The sequence below is a fragment of the Pelophylax lessonae genome, assembly GCF_965119305.1.
Source record: "Pelophylax lessonae genome assembly, chromosome: 13".
NCBI lineage: Eukaryota > Metazoa > Chordata > Amphibia > Anura > Ranidae > Pelophylax > Pelophylax lessonae.
In genome coordinates this window covers 9,132,788-9,146,543 of record NC_138780.1, presented here as the reverse complement: position 1 = coordinate 9,146,543, position 13,756 = coordinate 9,132,788, and the positions used below count along the sequence as shown (strand labels likewise).

Genomic DNA, 13,756 nt, shown 5'->3' with positions numbered 1-13,756 from the left:
GGGAGGTCCTTCTTAAAGTGCCAATCTCACTTCCCACTTGCTGTCCAGACCACAAGGTCCATCAGGCACCAGAAGACTGTGATGTCATGGTGACCTCACGAAGAAGGGTGGAGACCAAGACCACAGGGGTTCAGGCCCATTAAAGAGTGCTGTGATGTCATGGTGACCTCACGAAAAAGGGTGCAGACCAAGACCACAAGGGTTCAAGCCCATTAAAGAGTGCTTTGTAAGTTTGTTTGTTCAATGTTGGGTTCAATTTGGTGCCTTAGGAAGCCCATTCAAGTGAATGATCTCCCTTAACCCAACGTACATTCTTGCACAATTTATGGTCGCCACAACAGTGTAACCCCAGCCTAAATATGGCCAGAGATTGGCTTTAAAGAGCACCTGTACCCAGTGCTGGGACAAGGTCATCCAACGCCCAGGGCAAGGATGCCAAACTGCGCCCCCCCCCCTTCCCTTAGGGGTTAGGGTCAAGGCGCCCCCCCATCCCTGCAATTAACTATTGCGCCCAGGGAAACCGCCCCTCCTGCCCACTTCTTGTCCCGGCCCTGCCTGTACCACCTAATGCTAATGATGGTGGGAGGCCTGGAGAGGAAGAAGCTTTACTTTGTTATCCCGGAAGGTTTTAGTGTATCTCAGAGGTGTCCTATCAGCAGGGGTGTGTGCAGGAGATGGGTGTGACCAGCTCGGCTGTCATTCATCAGTGTGACACCAGATTCCTTAACGCCAGTTCATTTTCATAAAGATGCATTATGCCTTCTAAAAATCAGTGCATTTCCTGTAAGCACCGCTCCTTCCCCACTTCCTTTAAAACAAATTTCAAAAAAAAAAAATATATTTTTTTTTTTTTTTTTTCTATAGAGCTATTTTTAAGCTGCCTAAATCACTTTGTGAACTGCTCAAATTTTGAATTATCCTAATGATTGCTTCAAGCACACCGAACTAGGTCACTGAAGAACCTGAAACAAACCACAAGGTGGCAGCAAAGCACTGGCAAGTTAAACAAGGACTAAGTAACTCACAAGCCATAGTTTAACTTGGTGGTGTTTTGCTGCCACCCTGTGGTTTGTTTCAGGTAATACAACTCGTTTGATTTCAGAGTGTGCAGCTTTACTACTGACTCTCCATTAAGTGGGATATCGAACGTTTAGCAAAGAATATAAACATATAAATATATGTGTGTATTTTTTTTTTTAAAGCCTTAGATTCTATCTATCTTCTTTTTTAAGTCTTTATGTAAAAAAACTTATGAAGCCTTAAAATATAGATAGGTCTCTATTTTAAGCTTTAAAAAAAAAAAAAAAAAAAAAAAGTGGTAGGTGTGTATGTGTGTGTGTGTGTGTGTGTGTGTGTGTGTATATGTATATATATATATATATATATTCTATTTTAAGGCTTTAAAAAAAAAAAGTACACACATATACAGATATTTTATACATGTGTGTAACTTATATATTTTAAGGCTTAAAAAAAAAAAAATATATATATATATATATATATATATATATATATATATATATATATATATATATATATATATTTTTCCCTCCTCTGTGGACTCTTAAAGTATCCTTTATGTCCAATTGGAAAATTGATTATCCCAGAAAGGGAGTTCCCTGCAGGAAATCTCTGCAGCAATGATCAGAATTCCATCATGTTCGGCCACAGTGGATACTTAAAGAGCCTGTACGGGTGTATCAAATGATAAGGAGTAAATAGTGTTTAGGAATTTGTGAGGCCTTAAAATGTCCGGTTTGTTGAAAAGTTGGGGGGTTTCCCTTTTACTTAAGAACCAAACGGGTGATGCTGCGTCATGTACGCACCCGACGCACATAATTGTTTCAAGTTGTACAAGTTATTGTTTGTGTGGTTAATTTTATATATAATTTGTTTTAATTTCGAAGTTCTGAATCGGTTGAGTGCTTTTAGTTTTCTTTTTAGATTTTGTTATTCTGGATATGTGGGCATTTATGGGTCTGATGGTCTTTCTGTGGTGCAGCCGCTGCGCAGTGACTGCAAGTTGTTCTAGGTTGACCTTGCTTAAGCTACTCTTTAAAGGGACCACACATGGTACAAGGGTTGCCAGCTGCACCAGAGATCGGTATGGATGAGACTTCGGTACAGTTGATGTTTAAAAAATGCAGTTATGAAATCTTTCCTTTTTTAATTGGGACAAGACTGACGTACAAAACTCAATCAACAATTGGAACTCAGGAATTTAGCACAGGGATGGTGGCAACCCGTCATAATGGGTATGGAGACCCAGGAACTCAGCACAGGGATGGAGGGAACCCATCATTATTGGTATGGAGACCCCAGATCTCAGCACAGGGATGGTGGGAACCTGTCATGGGTATGGAGAGCCAGGAACTCAGCACAGGGATGGAGGGAACCCATCATTATTGGTATGGAGACCCCAGATCTCAGCACAGGGATGGTGGGAACCAATCATTATTGGTATGGAGACCCCAGATCTCAGCACAGGGATGGTGGGAACCTGTCATGGGTATGGAGAGCCCAGGAACTCAGCACAGGGATGGTGGGAACCCATTATTATGGGTATGGAGAACCAGGAACTCGGCACAGGGATGGTGGGAACCCATTATTATGGGTATGGAGAACCAGGAACTCGGCACAGGAGTGGTGGGAACCTTTCATTTATGGGTATGGAGAGCAAGGAACTCAGTACAGGGATGGTGGGTACCTGTCACTATGGGTATGGAGACCCAGGAACTCGGCACAGGGATGGTGGAAACCCATCATTTATGGTTATGGACACCCAGGAACTCAGTACAGGGATGGTGGGAACCCATCATTATTGGTATGGAGACCCAGGAACTCAGCACAAGGATGGTGGGAACCCGTCACTTTGGGTATGGAAACCCAGGAACTTAGCTTAGGGATAATGGGAACACATCATTATGGTTATGGACACCCAGAAACTCGGCTCTAGCTTCGTGGGAACCCATCATTCTAGTCCCTATGGGTATAGAGACCCAGGAACTTGGTACATGGATGGTGGGAACCTGTCACTATGGGTATGGAGACCCAGGAATTTGGCACAGGGATGGTGGGTACCTGTCACTATGGGTAAGCAGACCCAGGAACTCGGCACAGGGATGGTGGGAACCCCTCATCGTAGGTACAGCTGTTGAGCTGTTGTACAAATCTGGGCAACCAAGGTCTCACCAACAGATTCTCAAGCTATAGAAGAGCCCAACAGGGGGTTTATTGCTGCAGCATCCACCAAACTCTGAAATATCAGTTTTACGTGGGGGGGGGGACACTTTTTTTTTTTTCTTGACATGTCTGTTCTTTAATATGGAAGTCTTATCCTAAACGCTGGAACGGGTATATTTTGTAATTTGTCTTCCATAAGATACATTGTTTTGTTTGTGTTAAAATGTTTTTTGGGGGAAAAAAATATAAACTTTTAAACATCGTTACTTCACCTGTGAGTCAGTTGTTTATTCAGTTAGTATAACCTGCTGAACGCCATAAATCAGACAGGGAATAAGAACACTACAAGACAATTATCCCAACATGTTTCAGCCCTGAGGAGATATGGGATTGGCTGTCACTAGAGATAGTTGGGAGCGGGGGGGGGCGATCTCCTGACTTCCTGTCTTGGTGACACCAATCACAATGGCCGGACGATCTCCGCAGTGGGGGACACATGGCAATACCAGCCGGAGAAGCGGTTCTTTACCTTTCCACACTTCATAGCTTGAAGATGTTTTGGCTGAAATTCAAGATCAGAAATATTCTCACAGCAGATGTATAAAATAAATTCTAGCCGATTCGGATTGCTTTCACCAATTATATCCAATGACCGGATCTGCTGACAACAATCGTCTGTTTAAAATCACTTTATAAAAGCTGATACAGTCTATACAAAATGGAATATTGGGGTAATTAGCTCCTGAATATGAAACCCCCCCCCCCATCCCACCCCCATTGCCACAAAACTCCCCTCCATCACCAACAACCCAAAAATACATCAGACATTATTACATTCACATCTAAGGAAACAAAAAAACTTTTTGGAAAAGCTCCATGTTGTTTATCTGCTTTGATCTTCTGCTCCATCTAGTGGCCATTATGCTTATCAGAAATGCGGCAAAAAAAAAGAAAAAACAAATACCACAATGTGGCCACTAGATGGCTCTGGTGATCATAGGGATAAATCATTTTGCTTTTCCATTCTTTTTTTTTTTTTTTTTTGTATACATTGACCTACCCTAAGGACTCGTTTACACTTGCTTCAAAAATTATGGACATTATTGGACATACTTTTTTTTTAAAGAAATATGAATGTCAATCAAAGCTCCTGACACTAAATGCAATAGGTATCCTACAGACCTGTTTGCATCATGCGCTTGCTTCAAAAATAAAACCCCATGTTGCTTTTTTTGGTGCTTCAAAGCCTCCACAGAAGTCTAGGACAAGGCTTGCCTACAGCAGCACCTTCAGCTTTCGAGGGGTTTTTATTCAGAGTTAGTTTCCTGTCACTAAATACAATAGTTACCCTACAGACCTGTTTGCACCATGCATTTGCTTCAAAAATGATACCCCATGTTGCTTTTTTGGTGCTTCAAAGCCTCCACAGAAGTCTATGACTACGCTTGCATACAGCACCTGCAGCTTTTGCGGGGTTTTTATTCAGAGTTCGCTTTCCTGTCACTAAATACAATAGTTACCCTACAGACCTGTTTGCACCATATGTTTGCTTCAAAAATTAAACCCCATGTTGCTTTCTTGGTGATTCAAAGCCTCAACAGAAGTCTATGACAAGGCTTGCCTACAGCAGCACCTTCAGCTTTCGAGGGGTTTTTATTCAGAGTTAGCTTTCCTGTCACTAAATACAATAGGTACCCTACATACCTGTTTACACCATACGTTTGCTTCAAAAATTAAACCCCATGTTGCTTTCTTGGTGCTTCAAAGCCTCCACAGAAGTCTATGACAAAGCTTGCTTACACCACCTGCAGCTTTTGAGGGGCTTTTATTTTATTCAGAGTTAGATTTGCTTATTTTTGGAGGTATTGCAGGTATGAGATATCCCCGGATGCACTGGGAAACCAATAAGCAAACCAGAAAGTCATCAGCAGTCACTTCCTGTTCATATATTCTGGAAGTGTCTGGTGAAGAGGTCACATCTGATGTGCAGAGTGGAGCAACAGGAAGGTAAGTGGGCTTCAGACTGGAGCAAAGCAACTAGTAGACAGCACATGCGTTGTGCAACATGGGAAGGCTATAGCAAAAGGTGAGCGGGAACCAGAGTTAGACGAACGAGCAGTCACGGCCCGTCCATTAGGGGCGCAGGGGTGCTGCCCCCCCCCCCCTATCTGGGGCGCTGCATGGATTCCAATGGGTTTTTTTTTAGAGCCAGAGGCTCTAATAGACTTCAAAAAAGGGTGGGCTCTGCACCCCCAGCCCACCCAGTTGTATGGCAATAGCGAATAAATATTCGCTATTGTAACACTGATTCCACTTCCAGCCAATCAGGAAGAGGGTTGTGAGTCCCCCTTGCTGATTGGTCAAAAGGAGAAGCGCTCTTACTGGCCAGGAAGAGGGAGGAGACACACGGCAGGCGGCTCAGCCATCCAGCACTCCCCGGCTTGGACAGGAGGAGGTAAGGAGGCCAGCCGGCCATACGGGGGGGCCCCAAAATTGGTTTTCCGCCCCCCCCCTCCCTGAATTACCGAGCACCAGCTGCCACTGGGAAAAAGCAGCAGAAGATCAGCAGAGCTGGGGGACCAGAGAGGGAAAAACTATTAACTTCACATGTGGTGCACTGTGTGCAGCGTGGGAGCAATATAGCAGGAGGGGAGCAGAGGAGCTGGGGGTTACTACTGAGCGGGGGGATCAGCAGAGCTGGGGGTACTACTGTTCAGGGGATCTGCCAAAAGAGGGTACTAATAAGATGTGGATCTGTTGAACAAGGGGTTTCTAATGGGTTGGAGATTTGCTGAGTGAGGGTACTACTGAGCTGGGGTTCTGCAGGGCCCCTTTAAAACAAATAGAAAATACACACCCACACACACGGCAAGCTTCATTAAATCAGTTGTTGAAGCAATAGGTGCTTTAATATGTGTAAAAATTGAAGCAAGTGTAAATGAGCCTACATACCATAAGTCCACTTGAGTGAAGGTTCTCCTCCACTTCCCTGAACCCAAGTTGATTTTCCTCTACATTGGAGATAGAAATGATCCCCAATTTTTAGATGACGCTAAATTATTACCAAATTTCACATATTGGGATGACCACGTCAGTTGAGTACTCTCCATGATATTTTTTTTTTTTTAACAGGACCAGCTTTTGGGGGTCTACCCCCTTCTTCTCAGTCCAAGCAGTACTGGTACACAAAGGTTTAGCAAAAAGTAAAGCCACGTTTTGACCACCAACCCATAGGCTCACAATATGTCAGATTCAGCCATTGTTCTGGGAGTCCGGATTTCAGTCAAGTCAAGCCAAGAAGTCATCTCTTCCGGTGTAAAGAGCAACCAGAGGTGTTTTTACAGCCTTTGGAAGATACGTTGGAGCTAAACCACCAGATACAGGCGGTTCATGGGTTACAAACAAAATAGGGACTGTAGGTTTGATCTTAAGTTGAATTTGTTTGTAAGTCGGAACAGGTACATTTTTTGGGTATAGCTCCAGCCAAAAGAATAATAAGAATAATTCTTAGGTTTTTTGGATAGCATAGGGAAGGGTTACCACCCTTGTACCATTTTTTTGCTGTCTGTGCCCATGTTCAGAAAATATCACCTCACTTTCTGTCCCTATGACAACTGGGTTTTGAAAATTTGGGGTTGTTGTGGAAAGAAGGATGGGTGATAAAGCTTCAGTGGAGACACCTTTTTCCCAAGAGAACTCTAAAGCCTCTTACACACGCAACGAATTTCCGCCGACCGGTCGTCCGTCTTTTGTCCAGAGTGGTGTCTGTTGGTTGGAACGTGCTCTAGACTGCACACAAATTTTCCCGTATGACAGAATTCTACTTCAGAAGTGATGTCATGTGTTGGATTGCTTTCTATGTGTTCTTTCATCTCTGAGCATGCCCAGTCTTGCTCATAAGATTTTTTCCCCATCGAAATCTGTACTAATAAGACGAAAATGGGATGTGTTTTGATGGTCGACAAAAATTATATAGCCTGCACACCAGGATTTTTTCAGCCGAAAAGTCTGAGTCGGTTGTCGGAAGCACCATACTAACAAGCCGAAAATCGGCAGATCGGTCGTCGGACGAAAATTTCCGGCCGAATTTCTTCTCGTGTGTACGGGGCTTTACAGTAGTGAATTTCTCTTCCTAGGGGTAGATTTCTCCACACTTCCTGTTGTCTCCCTTCCGTTTCCAGAAAATGCAACGGAGCTTGAACACCCCAAAGTAGACCATAACAACGAGATAAACCATGATGGAGAGATCTCTCCACATCAGTCTACGAGAGGTGCAATAAGCAAATGTGTCCACAAAACCCTAAACCTTCCCTTATCCTGCATCCAAATAAATGCCCCTGTCCCTTTTTTTGAAGTAATTCGTGTTACAGTTACTATTTTTCATCCATGACCACCATACAGGTTTGCTCACACGTCATAATTCCTGATAAATTAGGAAGGAGAGGCCTTACACTTAAAACAAATTGGCAAATTTTTGTCCAAAAACAGTAACCAAAGGCCTAGTTGTGGTCCAAAAGAGCAATTCATGACATTTTTCCCTTCGAGAATGTTTTGGGTCGGTGCTAACCTCTAATATATTTGGATGGTTCTAGTGCAAAACATGGATTAGTGTTCCTCACACAGAAACGTGTGTTGTTTGGATGTACTGTATATACCATTCATGACCACATGTTGTCCAGACAGGTCCATTCTTCCAAAATAGGACAAGCCATGTTTGCTTGCCGAACAGAAAGGTCCAAACATTGGTGAATTATATCAACTCTTGTTTCTTTAGAGAGAAGATGTCTTCTAATGGTCTACTGGCCAGTCCTGTCCACAATTAGTTTGTTTTCAGAAACCTGAAATATTGGATACACAGGACCAATCCATCAGAAAGACTGAACTTCTTCTAATTCTGCTACAAAGTTTTCCCCCTTGTGAAGCATTCTTATGGCTGCTACTCCATGGCACGTTCACCTGTCTCGGGGTCCACTCCAACATCGGTTTCTAAGAAAATAATATGGATGTTAAATGTTTATAATAACACTTGACAATTCATTTTACTCTCCACCAAGCCAGCCAACCAACCAAACCAACCTATACTCTAAGCTAGGGGTCTTCAAACTACGGCCCTCCAGTTGTTCAAGAACTACAATTCCTATCATGCCTAGTCATGTCTGTGAATGTCAGAGTTTTACAATGCCTCATGGAAAGTGTAGTTCTGCAACAGCTGGAGGGCCGTAGTTTGGGGATCCCTGCTCTAAGTTCTCCACCACAATCTCCCACACCTATACACCAGGAGAAATTTTGGGACGGGCCATTACCAAACTTGCCAACTCAATACGTGTACACAGAAGCACTTTGAAGTGTTCTAATGGGACAATGTTTGCACCTACAGGCATCATCCTGGTATTGTTTTTTTAAGCTGGTGGTTCTCTGTTATGTAAAAGCTATCCTAGCAGCTAATTAGCCACTGGATTGCTTTTACAGGTGGCCAGAGGGGTTGCCTCTCCATGCTTTCCACCACCCTCTGATGCCTCTCCATGCTTTCCTGTCCCTCTGGTTTGGCCAGCTTACCATAGAGCTGATCGGGGACCGGAACAACCCCAATCATTCCTATGGTATGCCAAACTGGAAGCAACGAGTATTTTATCACTTCCAGTTCTGGTCTTTTGTTTACCGGAAAGAGATTGGTTTGATCCAAAGCTTTCCAAGTTTGAGCTGAAACTTCCAAGGGCAGAGATGAGATCTGGGTGCTAATAGACCCCAGATCTCTCAGTAAAGAGTACCTGTCACTGCCTATTGTTATCACAAGGGATGTTTACATAAAAAATAAAGTAACAAAAGTAATAATAGAAAAAAGCTCGTAAAAATGAGCATGCATTTGTAAACAGGAAGCAACGAGTATTTTATCACTTCCGGTTCTGGTCTTTTGTTTACCGGAAAGGTAAAGCTTTGGATCAAACCAATCTGAGTTTGATCTGAAACTTTTAAGGGCAGAGATGAGGTCTGGGTTCTAATAGACCCCAGATCTCTCATTAAAGAGTACCTGTGCAGAGATGAGATCTGGGTTCTAATAGACCCCAGATCTCTCAGTAAAGAGTACCTGTCACTGCCTATTGTTTTCACAAGGGATGTTTACATAAAAAATAAAGTAACAAAAGTAATAATAGAAAAAAGCTCGTAAAAATGAGCATGCATTTGTAAACAGTGTTTGCACCACACATGCGAGGTATCATCACAAAAGTTATAGAGAGAGCCCTTTGTGGTTTATTGCACCGGGGCCCTGAAGGTTCTAGTTCTGCTTCTGGCAGAATGTATACCCTGAGCGGGAGTAGGCTCTCCTGAGCTTTGCACCTTGCTAGCCAAAGAGCAACGGAATGAATGTTCAGCTTAGACGTGGAGAGATTCCTGGATATCGTCTTCGTGGACTCTTGAATGTTTGTTTGATGCTCTTATTTGACTGTATATCAATGTTAATGTGAGGCAGATTTGCTTTCTACTACTATTAAAACAAGGTCTTACCCATGCTGGAGGTACTGGGAGATGGAGGGGACACCATAAGGTGTGGTGATTCTTCTTCTATATGAGATACTGAAGAGTAAGCAGAGTCAACTTCCTGCTGTCCTAGGTCGTCTAGCGAAACCTCTAAAGAGTCCATATTTTGATGGCCAATGGAATTCTGTGGAGCAAAACCCAGGTTTGACTGATGACCCATCACCGACACTGGATCCAAAACCATGTTCCCTCCTCCAGCACCATTCAAACCGTCGGCTGATTCAGCAAAAGATGGATGAGTCCTGGTGGCTCCATCTGAGTCCATATTGTCTCCGGGATGGGGCTGGTAGATGCTGAGGGCTGCGATGGATAAATCCCTGGGCGACCATTTTTCTTCTGTGGGTTGGGGGGTCTCTACATGGTGGACATCTGGAACAAAGCGAAATGTGTTTTTATTAGTTCTGAAAAAACGTATCCAAAGCCCATCTTCAGGGAAATCATACCTGTTTGATGGGTATCAGAAGCAGGGAGGCTGATAAGGGGGTAGCACTGGTCCTCCTGTATGGGGGCCCAAGCTCTATCAGTTCAACATACAGCTTACGGCAGTTCGCCAGACTCGCGGGGTAGGGTGCAGTTACTGGAACCGATCCCTCTGTGACACCTCCCTGCAGCCTCAGCTGTCCTGCAGAATGAATGAACAGGGTGCATTCTGTACAGAAGCTCCTTGTTCATTCACAAACATTGTTTACTATGCTTCAGTTATGAATGAACACAGAGGTGATCGGTACCATGTTCATTCAGGAAATGCCTGTAATGGGGACAGTAAATATGACATGTTTATTGGCCTCCCCCCTCTCCATCCTGACACCCAGGAGTACTGCAGGCGGGGGCACATAGGGACATAGGGCCACCTTCTCCCACTTGGTTCCAGTAATTGTCTTCCCCCACTATTCTGATCACACCCCTCCGAAATCAGACCCCCTTTTCCCAAAGCTCTGATCCCCCTATGTGCCCCTGCGTGCATTGCTGGTGTCAGAAGCGAGAGGGGGGGGGGGCAGTAAACGTGTCACATTTACTAGCTCCTTCCTACCCTGAATGAACACAGAAAGCAACCGGTACCGATCGCCCCTGTGTTCTTTTATAATTGAAGCCTAGTAAACTATATTTATTAGGCTTCAGTTTGTGAATTAACAAGGGGCTTCTGTACAGAGCTATTCCTGTCCATTAATTCTGCAGCACAGCTGAGGCTGCAGAGAAAGGCATTGAGGAATCTACGTATGTCCTCAATCTTTTTCTCTGTCTTAGAAGTGTGACACCGGAGGTCTGGGGGTCTCGGGGGGGGGGGGGGTGTCAGGTAGGCTGTACGTGACCCCCATGATTTCTAACAGCAGCTCTGATCGGAAGGACCAGAAAGTAAGGGGGAAAATAATGTAAAACTTTTGTTGCCAAAAAAAAGAGAATTGTGAAGATTGGCATCAGATTGTTAAATTAATTCAGATGACAACCCTCAAAGGTGGAAGTCCGCCTTCAGCTTGGGGAGATTTCCTCTTACTTCCTGTCTCTGTCTTCCAGTGTCTGTAGCACATTATTGTTCTAGACTGGCTTCCTGACAACGATGGAACGTGCCCTTGCCATGTGCAGGGCAAGAACTAGGGGTGGGCAGAAGGGGCGGCTGCCCTGGGCACTGTGGTATAATTTGAGGTGGGGTCACCATGAGGTCATTGGCGGGAGGGGGAATTTGGGGAGCAGCAGGGTGATAATAATTGTTCTAGGAAGGGAAAGTTGGGGAGGTGTGCTAGGAGTGGTGATTTGGGTGGATTTGTGTTGGAAGGGGGGATTTGGGGAGTTTGTGCTAGAAAAGGTGATATAGTGGGGGGGAGGGGACAGGTTTGTGCTAGGAGGGGAAACTTTTCAAAGGGGTTTGTGCTCATGGGAATGATTGGGGTGTATTTGTGTTAGGAGGGGAAATTTTGAGGGGTGGTTTGTGCTAATAGGAATGAATTGGGGGTATTTGTGATAGAAGGGGACATTTGGGGGGGGGGATTTGTGCAAGGAGGGGATTTTTTTTGGAGGGGGGGGGATTTGTGCTAATAGGAATGATTGGGGGGTATTTGTGCTCGGAGGAGAATTTTTTTGGGGGGGGGGGGATTTATGCTAAAAGGAATGATGCTAGGAGGAGAATTTTTTTTTTTTTTTGGGGGGGGGTTTGTGCTAATCGGAATGATACTAGGAGGGGAATTTTTTTTGGGGGGCGGGGGATTTGTGCTAATAGGAATGATACTAGGAGGGGAATTTTTTTGGGGGGCGGGGAATTTGTGCTAATAGGAATGATGCTAGGAGGGGAATTTTTTTTTCGGGGGGGGGATTTATGCTAATATGAATGATGCTAGGAGGGGAGTTTATTTTTTTATTTATTTATTTTGGGGGGGAGGGGGAGGTTTTTAGCTAATAGGAATGAATGGGGGTATTTGTGCTAGGAGGGGAAATAATTTTGGGGGGTGATTTGTGCCGGGGGCATATGAGGAGAGAGGCTTTGGGCTGGGGGGGGGGGGCAAAGATTTTTGCTGGTAGTTCAGATGGACCGAAACAGAGGTGTTCTATTGGATTTAGGTCAGGTGAGCGTGGGGGTCAATCAATGGTATCAATTCCTCCATCCTCCAGTTCCAGGAACTGGATGTCGGGCTCTCAGACCACCCTCATGAAGTCTGTTTCTAAATGTTTGGTCAGAGACGTTCACACCAGTGGCCTGCTGGAGGTGATTTTGTAGGGCTCTAGCAGTGCTCATCCTGTTCCTCCATAAAGGAGCAGATACCGGTCCTGCTGATGGTTTAAGGACCTTCTACGGCCCCCGTCCAGCTCTCCTAGAGTAACTGCCTGTTTCCTGGAATCTCCTCCGTGGAAGACACAGCAAACCTTCTGGCAATGGGACGTATTGATGTGCCATCCTGGAGGTGTTGGACTGCCTGTGCAACCTCTATAGGGTCCAGGTATGGCCTCATCCTACCAGTAGTGACACTGACCCTAGCCAAATGCAAAACCAGTGAGAACCAGCAAGAAAAGATGAGTAGGGAACCCTTTGTGTGTCTCTCTCTTCGTTCTGGACAAACCAGTCCAACCGCTTCTATTTCTCGCAGCAAATCGGCTTATAGAAAGAAGCCAACATTAACGCTTTCCACTACCAACTCCACTTAGATTTACCAAAATGTGCACAAATTTTGCAATTTAATATAAAATAATTCTCTTAGCATTCAGTATAAAGGAACGCGGTCTTCCTGTACGTCTTTGTATTCCCAAAAATGTAAAAATAAAATGTATTTATATGATAACGACTTATATTTCCCAGTGGAGTAGAGTTTGGTTGAAGCCATCCACTTATTACTTAGATCCAAGCTTGCCAGCCACAATAGAACATATCTGGGTGTGGTCCGGGAGGCTCCGGAGTTGGCACAGCCGTGGTCTGTCCTCAGGGGCAGAGATTTTATAGAGATTTTATGTGTCTGGTCTTGTCTGACATTTCTATGGCATTGAAGCAGATGTCAAATCGTGTTCTTCATGTTTGAGGATCAAATACAGCACAGCAATCAGAGCTACCAGCCTGCCAGTATCCAGGGGCAAAGAAATGCCAGTATACTCCGAGATCTGAGAGAGAGAGAGAGAGAGAGAAAGAGAGAGAGAGAAAGAGAGAGAGAGAAAGAGAGAAAGAGAGAAAGAGAGAGAGAAAGAGAGAGAGAGAGAAAGAGAGAAAGAGAGAAAGAGAGAGAGAAAAAGAGAGAGAAAGAAAGAAAAGAAAAGAAAAGAGAGAGAGAGAGAGAGAGAGAGAGAGAGAGAGAGAGAGAGAGAGAGAGAGAGAAAGTAAAGGAAAGAGAGAAAGAAAAGTAAAGAGAGAAAGAAAGAAAAGGAAAGAGAGAAAGAGAGAGAGAGAAAGAAAAGGAAAGAGAGAAAGAAAAGGAAAGAGAGAGAGAGAAAGACAAGGAAAGAGAGAAAGAAAAGGAAAGAGAAAAAGAAAGAAAAAGAAAATGAGAGGAAGAAAGAAAGAAAGAGAGAAAGAAAGAGAGAGAGAAAGAAAGAAAGAAAGAAAGAAAGAAAGAAAGAAAGA

The 13,756-nt window shown here is 44.2% G+C and overlaps 2 protein-coding genes across 2 annotated transcripts in view; both read right to left on the bottom strand.

Annotated features, from left to right (window-relative positions):
• LOC309543141 (uncharacterized protein) overlaps nt 1–13,756 on the bottom strand; it is a gene marked incomplete at its 3' end in the record, with an annotated part of 1,180,881 nt that overhangs the window by 858,361 nt on the left and 308,764 nt on the right. The gene's annotated exons all lie outside the window — the stretch shown is intronic.
• The window catches only part of LOC309543162 (uncharacterized protein), a 23,949-nt gene continuing 18,259 nt past the window's right edge, over nt 8,067–13,756 (bottom strand). The window contains exons 2-3 of the mRNA XM_082242550.1: nt 9,688–10,089; nt 8,067–8,169 (exon numbers count right to left, since the gene is read on the bottom strand). Of these exons, the coding sequence (XP_082098676.1) occupies nt 8,120–8,169; nt 9,688–10,089 (452 nt within the window). The 3' untranslated portion in view covers nt 8,067–8,119. The remainder of the gene's footprint in view (nt 8,170–9,687; nt 10,090–13,756) is intronic.